The sequence below is a fragment of the Manacus candei genome, unplaced genomic scaffold (assembly GCF_025592945.1).
Source record: "Manacus candei isolate 608988 ecotype Guabito, Panama unplaced genomic scaffold, ASM2559294v1 h1tg000056l, whole genome shotgun sequence".
Classification (NCBI taxonomy): Eukaryota; Metazoa; Chordata; class Aves; order Passeriformes; family Pipridae; genus Manacus; species Manacus candei.
The window spans coordinates 10,389,572-10,407,990 of NW_026138104.1; the positions used below are offsets into that span (position 1 = coordinate 10,389,572).

The 18,419-nt window shown below is 36.3% G+C and overlaps 1 protein-coding gene across 2 annotated transcripts in view; it reads right to left on the reverse strand.

The window, feature by feature from the left end:
• Positions 1-309: 309 nt before the first annotated feature.
• KIF5B (kinesin family member 5B) overlaps positions 310-18,419 on the reverse strand; it is a 34,546-nt gene continuing 16,436 nt past the window's right edge. Inside the window, exons 11-26 of one of the 2 annotated variants that reach the window (XM_051802324.1) lie at positions 17,171-17,319; positions 15,583-15,776; positions 14,894-14,962; positions 13,597-13,803; positions 12,127-12,270; positions 11,296-11,481; positions 10,315-10,432; positions 9,915-9,976; positions 9,693-9,802; positions 9,410-9,511; positions 8,051-8,111; positions 7,868-7,939; positions 7,594-7,698; positions 7,065-7,281; positions 5,199-5,328; positions 310-2,870 (exon numbers count right to left, since the gene is read on the reverse strand). In XM_051802324.1, coding sequence (XP_051658284.1) covers positions 2,864-2,870; positions 5,199-5,328; positions 7,065-7,281; positions 7,594-7,698; positions 7,868-7,939; positions 8,051-8,111; positions 9,410-9,511; positions 9,693-9,802; positions 9,915-9,976; positions 10,315-10,432; positions 11,296-11,481; positions 12,127-12,270; positions 13,597-13,803; positions 14,894-14,962; positions 15,583-15,776; positions 17,171-17,319 — 1,933 coding nt within the window. In that variant the 3' untranslated portion in view covers positions 310-2,863. Of the gene's footprint in view, positions 2,871-5,198; positions 5,329-7,064; positions 7,282-7,593; positions 7,699-7,867; positions 7,940-8,050; positions 8,112-9,409; positions 9,512-9,692; positions 9,803-9,914; positions 9,977-10,314; positions 10,433-11,295; positions 11,485-12,126; positions 12,271-13,596; positions 13,804-14,893; positions 14,963-15,582; positions 15,777-17,170; positions 17,320-18,419 lie in introns of both variants that reach the window. The other variant, XM_051802323.1, reaches the window with a different exon arrangement.

Genomic DNA, 18,419 nt, shown 5'->3' on the forward strand with positions numbered 1-18,419 from the left:
CTGATGTCTAACACTTCCATAAGCATCAATCAGGGTTTTTTTTTCCTGTTCTTTGGTTTGGGATTTTTTGGCTTGTGTCTCTTTTTCTATTGTGAACAGTCTTCTGATGACTAAGATTTAAATATTGATATTTGTGTGGGGGAAAGCTTACTTGTATTAACTAACACAGATATGAGGTTAAGAGACATCAAGTGATCACAATTTACAAAGACAAAAGTGGTCATGAAACCTATGAAGTGAAAAGCATTATATGGAGACAATGTAAGAAACAGGTGTAGAGATAATAAATAGAATAAATGCACAAAGAAGTTCAAAGATTTTTCTTCTCTTTATTTAAACACAAATACATTTACAGCATGCAGGTAAGTTAAAACTATATGGCGTCTTCCCCAAACCAATTGTTTTAATGCATCTTACGTGTACTGAAGTTAAATCATATTCCACAGGTAGACTTGTCCTCATGTCAAATTTAGAGTTACACACAGTAGTGAGTCAGCATTTAAGTTATGTAAATAATTTAGTTGTTCACCAGAAATAAATATTATTTCACCAAGTTCCTATCCTAAACCATCTTTTAAAAATATGATCTAGAGGAACATAAAAATAAGAACCATTCAAAGACTGCAAGTTGAAATAGCAGTGTTGAACATTCCCCATATAGACTGAATATTTTAATTTACAAAATACAGTAACTGTTCTGTCTGGCTGACCCATGACAGCCAAATCAGAAAGCAAAGAAAGTTGTGTGTTTGTTTCTTTAATTTTTTTACATTTTAAGAGGCAGTTCTTGGTAAACGTCATAAAAGGTTTCAAATAAAAAAAAAAAGTTTAAATATAAAAAGGTGATGTACACTGAGCTACACACTAGTTACTATTTAATCTAATTTTTTAAACACAGCAATTTTCAGCACCAAAACCCATGACAATTACCTACAGGAATGAAACCCCCACTCACAGGCATGAGAAAAAAATCCTGCTTCATTTCAGTGCGTTGTTTTGTTTTTATGATTGCACATTGACAAATGAAGGTCTGAAAACCTGTAGTTAACATTGAGAAAAATAATGGACAGTGCTGTTTCCATTATGAGAAATTTAATTCAAAATAGTTTGCTGTTCCTTTATTTTTCTTTGCTCAGTATGCTGTCTTCAATCGTGCTCTAAAACAACTGTAAGTTTGGAGTGTTTGGCAGCCCTAATGAACAAAACCGTCTCAAAAGCTGAAAACTCCAAAACAGTGAGATTTCCAACTGATACACTCAACTTTTAAAAATCAAACTATTAAAAATTCAGACTACTGTAGAAATAGAAAAAAGTGGTTTAAGGTCTAAAATTTGACTATAATCCATCAAAATATAAATATTTTGCCTATTTAAAATATAAAAGTTGAAAGTGATTTGCTGTCTGAACAGTCGCAGAGTTTCTACTGTTTCCACAATAACCAATGAATACCCAGCAAAAAAATTCAAGCCAGAACAAAAAGTGGTACCACCAACCAGGTCAGGAAAGCTCACCGAATTCTTCCAGTAACATTAAGTTCCTTCTCTCTCAAAGACCTGGTAGCCAGTTTCTATATAGAAGAAGGCTGTTCTAAAAATTATAGTGGCTAAACCCTATGAATAAGTTAAGCAAATTACACTATAAAATTTTAAACCCTGGATTCAGCTCAGTGGGAGTACTGGAGCTCAAAACAAAACAAAAAAACCCATGTTTCATTTTGTTAGCCACTTTACAGGACTTTATTGCAAAGAGAAGAAAAATATTCAACAACTACTACTTTGGACATTTCATATACCTACTTACAAATGGATTACAAATACAATTCAGGGTAGCACTTTATTTTATTATTATTTTAAACGTGTCTCTGGGATATCCAGATACACCAGTTTTAAAAAGTTGTGTCCTCTATTAACGTATCTGAATTCGTTAGCCTGTTGCTGAAAAAGATTTTTCTAACTGAAAATTAAAATTTTAGCCAAAAATTCCAGTACTGTATGTAGTGGAATATAAAGTTACATTTTAGATTGCGCCCATTTCGCTATTACAAACAGCGAAAGTGAACCGTCACAGATACAGACAAATGGACAGACAGGCTCATCATAATGAAGCAGAATGTTTTCACTCCACCAGACTGTACTGTGTGCAGAATCAGGAACAGGACAGATGGGATAATCCATTGCCAGAGTCTTTTTTGTAAACTTAGGTTTACTCTTATTACTGTACAATATTTAATTCTAAGTCACCCGATAACCGGGCATTTAATCAGATAACAGTTTTACAGCCGTGTTCATACTGAACTCTTGAGATCTGTGGTGTACGATCGCAGTGCCTCGTGGCAGTTGTCGTAAGCACTTCAGTATTCTTACACTGTACAAATAGATTTAGTTCCAATGCTCTGTGTAGCATTCCAAAAGAAAACTGTGATGTAGAGTGCCGCCCTAGTTCAGTGGGACATGTAGTGTTATGTGAAGTGGTAAAAATGAAAGTATACTTAAACACTGTTGCACATTCCCTAAGACAATAAGATGTACACAAATTAAGCCAGAAAATTGGAACTAAGATTTTCTCAACATACATTCAGCTTGGCACAGTGCAGACTAAATTTAAGACATGAAAGACAAACTGTGTAATAAGCAGAGCTACACTTTAAGTAACATGTCATTTTTCAAGACGCCAAAATTGCACTCTAGTTTTTTTTTTTTGGGAATCAGTTAGCAGAATTTGTAGAAGGGGGAAGAGCTGTACAGGCCAGGTATAATTTATACATTTTCAGAAAATAATCCTACAGTCCCCAAATGGAGAGATTATTGTCATGGAATGACTCCCTCTACACAATATCGGATACTTCTCACGCCGCATTTACTTTTCAGCAACTGTAAATGAGAAAAATCACAGTGTTAAGCCAAAAATGCCAAGTGACTTATATTTACAGTAGACCATATCACTATTTACATAGATTTAAGAGCCCAGTTCTTAGACTACTCAGATAAGTGCTAATAAAACACTTACTTTAAAATAAGGAATCTCTCAACACAAAGCATTTACAGCATGACAAACCAACTGGGTGTGCAATCTTGATGGCATTAATGGAGTAAACATTACAGAGAGAAACCACTCATAACCCAGTTCCATTTTCCATGACTGTTGCTGCTTTTTCAGGCTAGTGACAACTGCATGGATATCACCCACCAGTTATTGCAAAGGTTTGATTTTGCTATTTTGGAAAGATGGAATGGGAATTAAGACATCATTTGGCATTAATGATTTTAATTTATCATCTCTGTATTTCTTTAATGTGTCCAGAATAATTCGTTAAATAGTGGTCTCCAAAAGTTAAACAGTATGTTGTGTTCCAACTCTACCCAAAGTTCTTCTCTAATCAGAAGTTCATGTGCTTATAATCTGTATTAATCCTCAAAAAAAGTATAGTCATTACTACAGAGAAAAATGATCCTGGCCACCAGAGTATTCTCAAGCTCAGAACAAGTTTATATTTAATAGTAAAATAAGTTCAAAAAGTTTTGTTCCTTTGCTTCCATAAGAGACAGGTTCCTCTAAGAATAAGATAGGAAAGTAGAAATGAATTACAAATCTCCCGTCTTTAAGTGCTAAACTCTACTCGTCTCTACCACAATAGGGGACATGATGACATCAGCAGAATTACAGGAAAGCTTTGCAACTGATTATGTGAGCATATTACATGGGAATGTTTTGGTTTGTTTGTTAAAAACACATTCTAGACAAACCTTAGCCATTTTGCATTCCTTCATGATTTACCTACACATAGTCCAAAAGTCAAAGTGCCAAGTCTCATATTTATATTCTCCAGGAGCAACAGTGAAAGCTCTTGTTCACAGCAAGATGCAAATTCCTATTTTAACTATTTATCGCTGATTATATCTGGTCTTCTAAAGCTTGAACTATGAGACTAAATAGGTTCTTTTCAGTTTGCATTCTAGGCAACATCAGAGCATGTGCAAACTCATGGTAATAAGGACAACTAAAATAAATTGGGTCAATCATACCTTTAAATGTCTCTACATTGGACAGTTGAGCTAGATTGCCTTTGTAGTCAAAGTAGCTATCTAAAGATTACTCTCAACATGTTAATGATCAAGAGTCCATGAACTGCCAGCTCCTTGGTCATTCAAGGTGTTATTCAAAGTTAAAGTACCCATCACTTCAACCTCGTACTTATTAAGAGACATTACTGAACAGAACCAGGTACCCTGACTAGTACTACAGCCTAATTTTCTCTAAATTGGAGAGAAAGCTTTGGAAAGTCAATCAGCTAATAAAAAGAAACTAATAGAAACAAGTTTAACATAAGCTGTTCTGGAGCCCTTCAGAATAGGAGCACCCAGGATTCAAGCACCCCACAATCATTTTAGGTGTACTTTCAAACTGAAGATGCCGATAACCTTAACTAAGGGAATGTCTAGAAGACATTTATAGACACGTTCAAAAGGGAAGATGACAATGAAGAGTGAAGCATTACTGTTAGCTGAGCAACAGACCAACTATAGAGCAGACATTAACTAAAAATATGTGACTCTGTAAAGCAACTTCAGCATATCAAGTACCACACTGTGTAATTACGTTGGAGATTAGAGATCTGCACATTAAGAAGTGATACTTTGGAGATTAATAAGTGTATATATTAATTTCAATTACTGTAACTGCATTTTAGCTAGGCTAACATTTTAAGTTTACTGGATGAAGACATGAGTTCTTCTGTTATATAATTCCAAATCGCTGACACATGAAGCAGTAAGAAAATCAAATAAATAACATATAAGAATAGGGTCATTTTTACTTCATCACTGAATGTTTTCCTGAAGAAACCATATTTAGAAAGATAATAGCAAGCCAAAAGAATTTATATGTCCACTCCTTTCCCTAACAATAGGTATTGTCTGTGACTGGTAACTATCTCCAACTGATTGTTTTCACGTTTTGTTCTATTCCAGCAGAACAACCCCAGAACTACCACTTTACAACAAACACCAGTTTTATAAGAAAAGCATCAGCATCCTTCATCAGATGGACATGCATACTGTTCCACTAACTATAAAATTCTATAAAAAAGAGAAGTTAATCTGACTATCCAAGTGACTTTATGCCACAAAATGAAACTGCAATAAACCTAGTACAAAGTAGTTTGATCACACATTTAAAAAAATCCTACAAGACAAACTTACACTTTGTCTTGCCGTCCCCCTCCACGCAGCACAACTGGCTGGCTGTTCTGAGTGAACGCACCTCCACCACGAATTGCACTTGGATGAGTCGGAGAAGCTGCTGGATGCTGGCCAGGACGGATAGGCTTAGCTGCATGGAAAAAAACATGGCTTACAAATATGTACATCACAATTGTACATTGGATTATTCAAATTTACTGATATTTTATTTTACATTATCCACACAAATTGCACAAAGTGCAATTGAATGCACTTTGAATATGAAAACAACTTTAGGGGATGGTATTCTGAGAACCTAACAGATTAGTGTCAACTGCAACAAGCCCTGGAAAATAGAAAAGGTTTTGCTTTTGTTGCTCCTACTAGAATTAAAGCTCACAAAGCTTCTGATAAAAATTCATATGAATTATCTGCTCCATCTAATGTATTACCCTGTGAAAGTTCTGCTTTTTGGCAATAAGAACTCAAATAAGACACAATGCTAGAGGGTCTCACAAGGGTTATGCTCCTGAAAGGAATCATTATACACCTGGCTGTACTTCCCACAGCTGTTTGATTGGTAAGTCAGTAGCTACTCTGCTCTGCAAGTGGTTCTGCATACCAATTACTCCACAGATAACACTGCTTTGTCAACCTACCACCACATAAAAATAAAATTTGCTCTATAACTGAAGTGAAAACGCAGCAGTTTTGACAGGTCATTCACAAGCTGCATACACTTAATAAACTGTATTTTCAATCAGTTTTGCACTTAGCTCTTGACAGAGCATGCACAATGGTATGACTTTACAAAGTTCTGTAATACTAAACAGAAGCATTTAAAGTTTCAGCAGGCAAGAGGGGATATAAAGCACCTGCAGGTAGCAGCTGCATCAGAGAAACACTTCTTGATTTCTGCCTTATAGGAAGCTGATCTACAGTACATGACTAGTCCATCTAGACATTTATGCAAAAGAGGCTGTGTACCTCTGGTAAGCTCACTAGAGAATTCTGTTTCTTTTCTTGGAGACCACTCGAGAGAAAGGTAAGACAGAAAAGCACCTGTCTGCAAGCTGCCACTTCGTGTGACCAAGAAAAAAATTATAACTATTTTGCAACAGCTCTTTGCAGACCTACAGAATACGAGCAAAATTTAACTGCAACACTCATTTCAGTTGTATTAGCATTTAAGAGAAGGGTATTGATTACTGAAGTCCTTCAGTTTTACAATTAAAATGTAATATGCAGTTAAGTCCTCCACAGGTCACACACTCTCTTGCTCCTCAGCATCTAACAGTGTAATGGCAGGTGGAGGACCCAGGGAATATGACTGTCTTGCCACCACCTTGCTACCCCTTTCTGCTTCTCCAGTATTTGTCCCTAGAGAGGGTGGTGGACTACTGTACATTTTGGAACAAAGAACTGAAAAGGTAATTAAGGATCTTAGGATGTTGTAGGTTTCCATCTGCCCCTCTCCTCCAAAAGATCAAGACAATTTTGTTGTTGTTTCTACAGGTTAATCTTTCTCCTTGTCTTGAAATACCTCCTCAGTCTTAGAAATTAGATCATTCCAATTCCATTCCAACAGATTAAGACTCACATTCAGTGTATTGTTTTGTTCTAGGAAATGCAACACACATTCAGGTTAGAATTCTAGGTTGGTAAGCCTTTCCCAGAGCCGTTCAAAATAAATAAAAAGCCAAACAACCACACTGCACAACTTACACACACTTATGGTCTATTAACTGAAATGTAACTCATGGTAGAAAGTACATCATGTTCACACATGCAGTTCCAGTGAGGGCCGAAAGATCCACATATGCACAAAGGTTAAAAGAAAAAAAGGGGACAGATGAAGCTTTGGGGGACAAGGGATTCTTTACTAACCAATTTGCGCAGAATGTCCTCTTCTGGCCATGTTCTTGGATCTCACAGCCTCCTTTATACGATCGACTTCTTGCTGATACCGCTTGCGATCACGAGAAGCGTTCTCTTTGGCTTCCTTCAGTGCAGACTCCAAAGCTTTAACTCTTTCAGCTGTAGCTCTAAGTCGCTTCTCCAGTTTAGGAAGTTCACAGCGAAGATCAGCATTATCACGTACCAGCTACAAAACCAGAATTGATTGTTTTCTTGGCACCTCCCTCTCTTCATAGGGAGAGCTAACTAAATACCCTCCCACCCCTAAACAGGCAAAGCAGTAGGACTCCTATATTAACTTTGCTTAAGCTTTTAGTAAATCTATACTTCAGTGACAATAAGACTGTTATTTGAAAAATCAGCTACTGTGGAAGAACCTGCTACCCAACATAGGTACTTCTACATCCTTCTTCCATAAGAGACAGGCAAGAATCCCAGAGACTGATATACTGTGAAAAAAGTGCTAACTTGGATATTCTTCAATTTAAAAGCACTGTACCTGCTTGTGAACCTTTGTAAGCTGTTCAAGATTATTCTCAAGGAAGGAAATCTTCTGTTTTTGTGCAGCACTGCCTCCTGTATCATCTGAGTCAATCTCGGCACTCTGCAGTAACATGGGGAGGGAGAAAGGAGGCTGAGTATAAATCTGAACTTGCATATTAGAATTGAGCCAGAAAATTACACTGCATAAACATCAATTCCTAATTTAGCTCTAAACTGAAAGTTATGCAGCGTTCTCAGAAACAACAAGTTTGACTACAGCACCACATTACCTTTTTCACTCTAGTAGCCAGATCTTGAACAAACAGCTTCCGAAGATTGTGAAGAGTCTGAAGTTCTTTTGCCTACAGTTAAGGATAAGAAGTTAACAAAACAACCCGAACAAACTCTGAAAGAAAAAAAAAAAAAAAGGCAAGTATTGATATTTGCTTTGGAATTTATTCTGAGTATCTTACCACAGTCTCTTCCAAACCCTTTAAATCTTGTCGTGCTTGTTCCCGTCTGTCCTGCATGACCCTGAAAGACAATAAAGTCATCCTAAACATCCCAGCAAAACTGGAAACTTTAATGTTTTAGGAAACTAGGGTAATAAACACTGTCTGGTACAAACAACATATTTCAGCTGAAGTCTTAAATTAAAGATGTAACCAATGGATGGTATCACGCTCAGAAATCCGTATGGGATGGATTGGGAGTGCAAGAGTTGCAAGAGGAAAAGAGGGAAGTACTTTTAATATTGAAGAAATACAAACAAGTACATTCAGATGCATAAAAGTTTCTATAATAACAAAAGACAAGACTCTCAGAGTCAGAGTGAATATTTGGGGAGATCTTATCCTAAAAATGTTCTCAGCTCTGACCAGCAGAGATGGTAAGTATCATGTGACAGATAAGGATTTTTTCTTTGTTTTGTTTTAACTCTCAGCATGTTTGCCAAAGCCAGCATCATAAACAACAATCTCAGTGTAAAGGTATGTAACCTAGTGATTATCACTGTACAGAGCTGCTGTCTTCCCAGGCAACATGAAAGCATTTTCTACACAAGTAAAAATGTTCTCTCTCAGAACTATAAGACACTGCAGTTACTAAGATGACAGAACACGAAATGTGGATTTCTCGTTTTATGACTCAAGGTTGGAATAGAAACACCAGGGACTGCACAAAAATGAAGTGTTTCTATTAAGTAGCCAAAAAGCTTCTTTTCCTCTTAAAATATCTCCTCGCTCAGCCAGTTCCACTGCTAGCTCACTGTTAAATGAATAAACATCTGAAGTAATAAAAAAATTCTAAACAATATCTCAGCATCCTATCCATTTTCAAGACCTCTCTGGAAAAGTAGTTGCAGGCATCTTATATAACTCTAAATTAAAAAAAAAAAATCTGCATTGTTTCTGGTCTGTCATTTGCCATGCAATTAATCAATGAAGCATGCAACTGTTTCATTTTAAGAATAAGCCAGTTAGAACCACCAAACTACTTAAATGCATAAGAAACAAAAAAAGAATAAAGGAACTGTTACAAGCCTCTTCCAGTCTTTGATCATACAACACTTATCTGCAAATTGAAAAGTTAATTACTCCAATCCTTAGCATATTAACAAAAAATAGTTGTGGCCTTCATATCTTTTATAATGTTACTTCCAATTTTAAATATTCAGGCAATGCAAAGGTTTTAAAAAAGTTAAGTTCAAGAAGGCCCTGGAATCCCTCTCTTTAATAGGCATCCTATACAGCAAGAGCCATTTCATCATATCAGGTCACTAGTTTATAGAATAAGTGTTGCCACACACATTTGTTTTATGCATCATCACTTACGTAAGTTCATGCAGTTTTCTACTTTTTTCCTGATCAGTCGCTTTCAACTTCTCATGCTCAACTCTAAGACGTTCCTGTTCAAGCATCATCTTCTGGTTTTGGCTGAAGACAGAAAGTAAATATTTTATCAGGTGAAACTGTCAGACAACACATTCAGTAACAACACAAGACAGAAAGACATTGCTGGAGGAAACCCTTGCCACTTCCTTCACACTGTATTTTGCTTCTGTACTCACACAGTCCAGAAGCATTTGGCACTACTAAAATAATGGCAATCACTTACTCTTGAAGTTCAGTGATAAGCTTCTCCTTTGCATCAACTTCATCTCTTAGGCTACTGATTTGTTTCTGATGTGTCTCACGATGGCTCTGAATTTGCTGCTCCACAGCTTGCTATTAGGAAAAAAAACAATGTATTAAATGCTTTGAATTGCCACCAGACTTCACTTTGTGGGGGATCTGGGTTGGTTTGTTTTTTTTAGTTTAGACAATGAATTTAACTTACCTTGACTTCATTTGCAGTCTGAACTTTATTTAAGTGCTCTTTCTCCATCTCATGGACCTTTTCTAGTAGGGACAGAGAAAACACATTTCAGCCAGGCAACTAGGCAATGCTATGGATGATGGAGTTAATTTCCCCTTCCCTTGGCAAGACCTTAAAATTTGGAAAAAGACCCCTCCCACCACAAAGATCAATTAAATCAGTAACATCCTCAATTTAATCCTCTCCATAGCAGTTCTTTCAAACAACAAATATGTTTTTGCATTGATTAACTCTCCATGTTGAGTAGGAAAAAGCCTTTCTATAGCTCTACCCTTCAATCTAAACAAAGAAAATCCCTATTTATCACTATATACTTAAAATGGTGAGGGTGGTGGGTGGGGTGTAGGGAAGCAAGTCCTACCCTGTGCTCGGAGTTGAACTAATTCTTCATTAAGGGAATCCACAGATTCTTCCAGCTGCCTCTTCTTCTGTTCCACGTTCTGAAGATATTCAGTCAAGGACTTGATCTTGGCTTCGTGCTTGTGGGATGAAAAGATTCATTTACTTTGGAACCAGGTATCATGGAATTACATCTGCATAAATGATTCATACTTCTTTTTAAACAAGAAGTAACCTCATCTCAAAACAAAAATGGTACCAACTAAAAACTCTAAGAAGAATATGACTACTCAAGTAGATCTGCAACATAGCCTATAAAATAACATCTTTATTCTGGATTGGAAAGAAATATATTTTTGGCTGGGAGAAGAGATGTTTTGAATGTTAAATACTATCAGAGGCCCACTGTATTTAAAAGATTGCACTGAAATCTGCATCTCCTGATTTAAAAAAAGATGATCATCCATATGTAAAACATAATACAGGAATGTAAAACTGCGTATGTGGATCACAATTTTCAGAAGTGTTAGGGGTCACATTACTGATCTTTTCTAATAATCACAATAAAATGGCCTTGCTTGCATTAGAAGTAAATTTAACCTGCTACACAAGCCTCCTGTAATTTTACTGTGCTATTATTACCTCTCCCACTTCCAACTGGAAGCATTAGCAGGCAAAGTGCTCACTAGCCACTGCTTCTGTAAGACTTGTATTTGTAAAGGATCTGGTGATGAAGAAAACAGGGATTCTAGTATTTAATACAAGTGCTGCAAAAGCATTATCAGGTTACAGATAGAGTGCAGAAATTCTGACATCCTGTCACACTCAGAACTACTCAGAAGCATCCAAACTGAAAAGAGGAAAAAGCTGAATCCTGTCGCTGTTCACTCACAATGTGCTTTGTTAGGAGTCAAAAAGAAACTGCAACTTTTTTTCCCCTCATAGGTTAATGAATTTAATTTTTAAAGAACATTTAGGAAGTATACTGCAGAGGAACATTTACCTGTGAGATCCGGAGCTGGCAGGCAGCCAACTCCTTTTCGTTTTCTTCCATTTTCTTATTGCTCTCAGCTTGTGTGCCTTCTAACTGTTTGCATCGTTTTACCATTGTTTTTACTTCTGATTTCATTTTGCTAATGTACAGTCTTGCAACTGTGAATTCTTCATCTATCATGCCAGTTCCCTCGGGCTGCTGAAAAGTGTAAAATGGTACATGTAGAAAGCTCAGATAACAGAATGGAACTAAAGGTGCACTGGAGCAACTTAATGCCCAGAACACATCCCCCACCTCAACAGATAATCACAGATCTTAAAAGAAAACCCACTCCTAACATTTTGGTGTTTAAGTTTTCTGAGAGATGATTTAGAGGTTTGTGCTAAGGTAATGAGTTGCCTGAAGAGGGAAATACAGTTCACTACTGATTTCTAATACTGTTTCCATTCTGGCCCTGCAGTGATCCTCTAGATTTCTCTTTCATTTCATTTCCTCATTCCATTTTTTATTTAAGTATCATCCTGATTGTCACTGTAGGTCAGTATTACATTTCTAAGACAACGCTGTTGATTAAGACCACTTCACACAGCAGTTTTACAAGAGCAGAACACTGCTTCAGAAAAATATCTTGCCTGCTCTTCCTTGGCTTTGCATAATCAAATTCTGTCTGGGACCCAATTAAGTCACAGTATAAGGAATGGATAAGCTTATGCCCAAATTATTAATATATGTAAGACTTCCTATGGTGGTAATTTTTACCACACTAAGAAAATGACCCCACCTATCCACAATGAATGTGTTTAATACATGGCATTAAAGAAAGCACTGATAAATCCTTACCTTGACATCATTGTTTCCTACTGCAATTCCTATCTCTGCAAGATCTTTCAGTAAGGAGGCCATCATTTCTGTTGCTCGTTTCTTCTGATGGTTGGTCATTTCTTTAAGTTTCTGAAGCTCTGCATCTATACTGGCTAAAGTGACCTACAGTAAAAAAAGTTACCCTTTAATAAACAAAACACACTCTTGCTTTTGGAACTAGTTTCACACTATTTACAGAGTGACAGCATTTCTTCCAAAAGAACTAAAAAGTACTGCGGACAGAGACCTTTAGCTCACAAAATATAATCTTCCAACTCTGCAATAAAATTAGTGTCCACATTGTTAGACAGCATTCAGAGTTATATACAATTAGATATTGCAGAGAATTGTGTTTACAGAAAAAAGGTACATGGACAGCAAGTCCAAACACTTTTCACCATATTTTGGTAAAGGAAAACAATTTATTTGCCTGCAGAGCTCGTAACTCTTTCCTATTTGCAAAGCAAAAAACTGCATCCACTAGAGTTCATACACAACACAATCTAGAGTAGTTTTTCAGTAAGTCTGAGATGCAAACAAAAAACCTAAACACACACTTCAGTATCATACATACACAGAGCAAGCCTACTCCACCAAATTTTAAATGCTGCTCATAAGACGACCAAAGATTCTCTGACTTTTAGCCAACCTTCAGGTAATGAAGTTACCAACACAGATTACTCAGCTCAGAACACTTAGAAATTTAAAGAGAAGTTTCGTGATCTTGTGAACTTCAACCTTAGAGTCAGTTTTCTATCAAGTCAAATCTTACTAACTGAAAATTGAAAGACACATTCACTAGAAGACCCAGACACACTCAAATTTCATCTTCAAGAGAAGAACGGGAGTTGTGCCACCACATACTGTCTGCAATGCTAGCAAACATGCTGATTCTTTCCAGTACTTAGAATTTTAGGATAGTAAGGGAGTATTAACTGTCTAAAACTGACTGAAGTCTGCCAACTAACTATCAGTCAGTTCAGAAACTTTGCAGGTATGTAAGGAGGTGTATGGTATTAACCCTGTGGGCTGATGCTGCATCTGTATTTTAACCAGGGCTATCCTCTGGAATATCTCCTCAGTGTTCTTAACTACTCCTTTCAGAAAGTAAACAGAACTGCTTATTTTTCAAGGCATAAAGGTAAATTATTTCACATGCCATAAATACAGCAGGCAAATACACATTCCTTTCCAGAAAAGCTGCAGCATGCTCACTGCAACTTTGAGGTTGGAAGAAGCAGATTTTTAAGTCAGGATTACCCCAACTGCACCAGGAAGACAAAAAAAACTGAATCAGATCACCAGCATGTCAAAGTGTTAACTTGTGACATCTAGGATATTTCTGAACACTCTTCAGGTAGTAAAACACCACAGACACTAAAAAGACAAGAGCTAACAAGGTCAAGTCACATTGAAGACTGTCAGTAGTTTCTTATCCCAATTTCATACCGATTTTTGATTGAGTTCATCACTAAGCAGTTCGTATTCCTTTGCTTTGTCTTCTACTTCCTGAGACTTCTGATCATAATTGACAGCTAATTCTTCAAGGGCTTGTAACACCTCTTTCACTTCCTCTTTAGAGGCATCATTTTCAGCCTGAAGGCGATTCAACTCTGCTTGTAGGTTGTCTTGGTCCCGTCTGGTTGATGCTAGAAGCTGAAACATTAACAGAGATTTAATAAAATTGCAAAAACAAATAATCATGAACAAAATTCCATGTATAACTTGAATTTTATTACTGCTTTTAGCTACTAAAATAGCTTACATCTACATTTTTAAGGTACTGCATCATGCAATAAGGATGCCAAGGAAAGATACAGTGAGAATGAATAATTAAATTTACTGTCTATATTCACAGTTTTTTAGCTTTTACAGTATCTTCAAAATGGAAGTGATTACAAATCAAGACACATAGGGACAGCAACTGGAAATGCACATGGAATATAGCAAGTTCTCAGAAAAGCCAGTGAACACTACTCATTAAATTGTCAGCAGGCTAGGGACTAAACTTCCAGTATTTTAATACCATTAGCTGCTGAAGAACAACTAGTCAAAGCATACAGCTGCTAAAGAATCCAATTTATTTATTTAAATAAGATTAAACAGTAGCTTCAACTTCCTGAGTTCTCAACCCACTTCCTTCCTACCATGTACACAAGGATCACTATTTTTTAAATCTTTGTGCTGTAGAGAAATATTTTTTCTAATATCTTGGCTAAATGAAATTAACATTTTCATTATTAATAGGCATCTGTCCCCATTTAATTAAGTTACATCTCTGGCAACATGTGCATACAAATTGTTTTGAGTATTCTGGAAAGTATGGTCTGAAATAAACACAGATACTTCCTTTTTCATTTCCCTCCTCTCCCTTCTCTCTCTGTACAGCAAGTGACCAAAAGTAAACCTTACAACAGATTTCTTAGAGTAAATCAAGTTACCTTCAGTTTTGACAAACTGTTGACTTTACATGGGGAAAACAACTGCTGCTGTCTTTGCATAAAATACTTCAATTCTTTCAATCTTCACGGATACTTAAGATTCAAGCAAACTGGTTTAAGCTTAGTGATTAGTACAGTGTAGGTGGGAGGAATGAATAGGCAGAGCATTTAGATAAGGCACAAAAGAGAACTACTGTGCAGCAGTTAAGCTGCCGTTCTCCCTGGTCACTGTGACCCATTCAGAACACCTCCAGTTTCTTTAAAGAAAAGACAAACAAAAATAAAGATGCAAGAGCAAAACTCACCTCTTCCTGATCCAACATCTGTGTCTTCAGTTTTTCTACTAATTGGCTCTGCTGATTAATTTCTTCATCCTGCAGTTGAAATAAGACTGTGTTCATTAAATTGACAAATACCACTCAGAAAAAAATAATCTAAGAGACATCAGATGTTTGGCATCTAACTTTTCCCTATTCTGAGACAATTACACAACTGAAAGCAATTGAAGTAAAAAAAAAATCCTTTTTATTTCACTGCCTGATCCAGTAAGCTCTTAACCTGGTATGTACATGTAACACACCATGCTTCCAAGACAAAAGTTTTATACCTGTGCTTTTGCAACTCTTCTTCAAGTTGTTCTAACTTTCAAGAAACAATTAAGATTTAATTAAAAGATTTTTTTCTCTTCGAATATATTACTGCTTAAATTTGATATTATATTCAAATAAAATAGCATAACACTCAAAGGAAAAATTGCTGTCTTCAAATTACTCTTTATCCCACTTACTCATTATTTTCCAACTAAGAAACGATACTCACTTAGTACCAGATAAGGCAACTTTGATTTCTCTTAATCAGAACTAAGAGTAGGCACTCTCAGCAAATACTTAAACAAGTATAACTAAGAAATGAATACTGGCAAATTAAATATTACACAATAATATGGTTCAAGATATAATTTCAAGAGGTCTTACATTAAATAAGAATACCATACCTTATCATCCAGTTGTTTATATAGTTTGGCAATTTCTTCCTCACATTTCCTTCTCTCAGCATCAGTGAAATTGCCAGTTACTCCAATTGTGGTAGCTGGTTTATCATTAATAACAGTAATATCCTTGTCCACTGCAAAAGCTTCCAGGTTGGCCTTCTCCTTGTCAAACTGTTCATCAACTGGCACAGTCTCCCCTTAAAGAATACACTTAGTTTTAGTACAGTCAGCCATAAAGTGTCTTCTACAAAGTTAGCCTTGAGAAGTATTACATATTTCCTACTAACAGTATTGCTCCACAGTTAATAAGCAATTGACTTCATGTGATTACTTGGCAAAAACAAAAAAACAAACCAAACCAACCAAACAAACAAAACCAAAACCCCCAAACAAACAAACAAAACACCAGACCTAGATCATCCAAACTATTTCCCGCTTACCACAAAACATTATATTTCACCCAGTTACTCTGCTATGAGCTACATCAAACTTTATCTTCTAGAAAGTCACTGAAGTTGCCCAGAAGACAGAAAATCCTTTCTTTGCCTTGGTAGTCTGTTCTGCTAGGTAGCCATATTTACTTTTAAACTGCTTTGCTTCTTTAAAATACTTTTTCAGTTACCGTTTTATCTTTTATGTTCATAAAGTTTTTTCTGATGAGAACACTAACTTCACATAGAAAAAAATATCACATGCTAATCGAGGCACTTCTTTAAACTAAATTCCTTAGTGCTTTGTTCAAAACATTTTATGAAGTCCTTGGAAAGCACAGGCTCTTTCCAACACTCCAGTATCTCGTGTCAATATTCTGAAAGAACTGTACTTAACATTTCGGGTGTGGTCTCATACTATCTCTATGAAAGAATAAAAAAACCACCTCAAAAAACAAAAAAACCCACCCACATCCTACTAAACTTATTTCAGTGAACCCATTTTTTTCAGATTTATATTAGGATGTGGTGCAGTTGGCTACAAGATTGCAAAATCATCTTCTATAGCTGCCAAACTCCAGAATACACCTGTAATTATGACCTATGTTACTCTTTTCCTGAATTTATGGCTTCATTATTAACTTGCATTTTGCAGAAACTTCAATTGATAAGAAGTTAATTATTCAGGAAGAATGAACAGGCATATATCCTGCACTGTCAGCAGTTTTGGGTGGTTTTTTTGCCTATTAGCATGTTTGAGTTTTAAATGAGGGTAGGATCCTATGATATTGATTTGAATTAGAAAATCAAACTAGAGGAAACATTTAACTCAGTTTCTGCACTTACAATTAAAAGCAGTTTTTTCTCTCCCAAAATAAGAATTTTACAATGTAACTCTAGCTCTACTAGTAAACCAAGTATTGAACAATCTAATATGAATAGACTTTCAGACCTTTTTGCCATTACGAGATTACTGGAAGTTGTTTCAGTTGCAATAAAGTGAAAAGCATGAAGTTCAAAAGTCAACTTAATATCCTAGATTTAATATTCTTAATACTGTCTTGCATAGCGCCCCTAGCTATTTTTGGTATCCTTAGGACTTATTCAGTGTCTGTTGTCTTGACCAAAGTTTGCATAATAAAAATCCAATTGTTTCTCACCATTCCGCCACCTGTTGAGTTCGTTCTCCAGCCACTGGATGGTGTTACGCAGAGTCTTGTTTTTCTCCTTTTCCTTCTCGTACTTTTTCTTCCACTGTTCTGCTGTGAGCTCCACGTTGACACAAACTGTGTTCTTAATGGTCTTCGCTCTACACAGAAAAGGCAAAAACCTCTGAAGCTTCATTTTTAAAGAGAGGAATCAAAGGTTATTAAATAAAATTTCCACGGATCACTGGTGAAAGTGTAAACATTCCCACCTCTTCCAAAAGTTTATTTCTACTCCCTGTCAAGTCACTATTCTTTCAATTCAATTGATACAACTGTTAATGGACAGAGCAACACAACAAACTTTGAGAAGGCTGAAAAATCTCAAGCTGATTGAGTTGGAAAAATTCGGCTGCATACCTTCACCTGAAAGAATTCAGGTCAGGATAGTTGTGCACAACTTTGAACAAAGGATAGTATTCACATCTAGCTGTACAACGGAGAGCATAATACTTCTAGGGTGCAAACCAACTGGCCTACCTAACAAACAGCTCATTTCAACCAAAAAAATCCAGTTACTAGATCTCCACTAACCAAAAAGGTGTTACAAGCCAATTAGATAATTTCAGATGGGATTATCTACACTCAGTCAGGTGAACCCCATCCAATTAGCCAATTAGTTTTGGAGACAAAACTACAGGCACAAATAACATATCCATGAAGTTAATGTCTGGTTTTGACTTTAGTGCCCTACATCACTTATATCAGTAGTTTTCCTGTATAGTCTCCTGCTACCAAACACCCCACCCCAAGAGATCAGAACAGGAAAAAAGCTTAATGGCAGTCAAACATTTCTCCAGCCCCACAGTACAATCCCTGTAAGTATCTTTCTGCAAAGTCTTAGTGCAAAAGACACAGGATATTTTTACTGGGTCATGAGATATTTACATAGCCTTCAGTTACTACAGCTGAGGGTTTCAGCATAAATTTGAAAAACCCTAGAAGGTTGAATCACTATACTGGAGTAACTATGGTGGTTGAGACAGAAGTGTACTCTGTTAACTCCTGAAGAAGTCAAGAGCACAAGGCAGTGAAACTACACAGCTGCAGCCAGAAGACACTTTCCAGCAGCTCATTCAATAAATACTAAAGAGAAAAGACTTCCTACCTTCTAAAAGAAGACCAAAAACCTTCACTGTTGCAGAATGCAGTGATTACTCCACACTCACTAACTATTCATATTCTGCCAGATTTCTAAGAACTT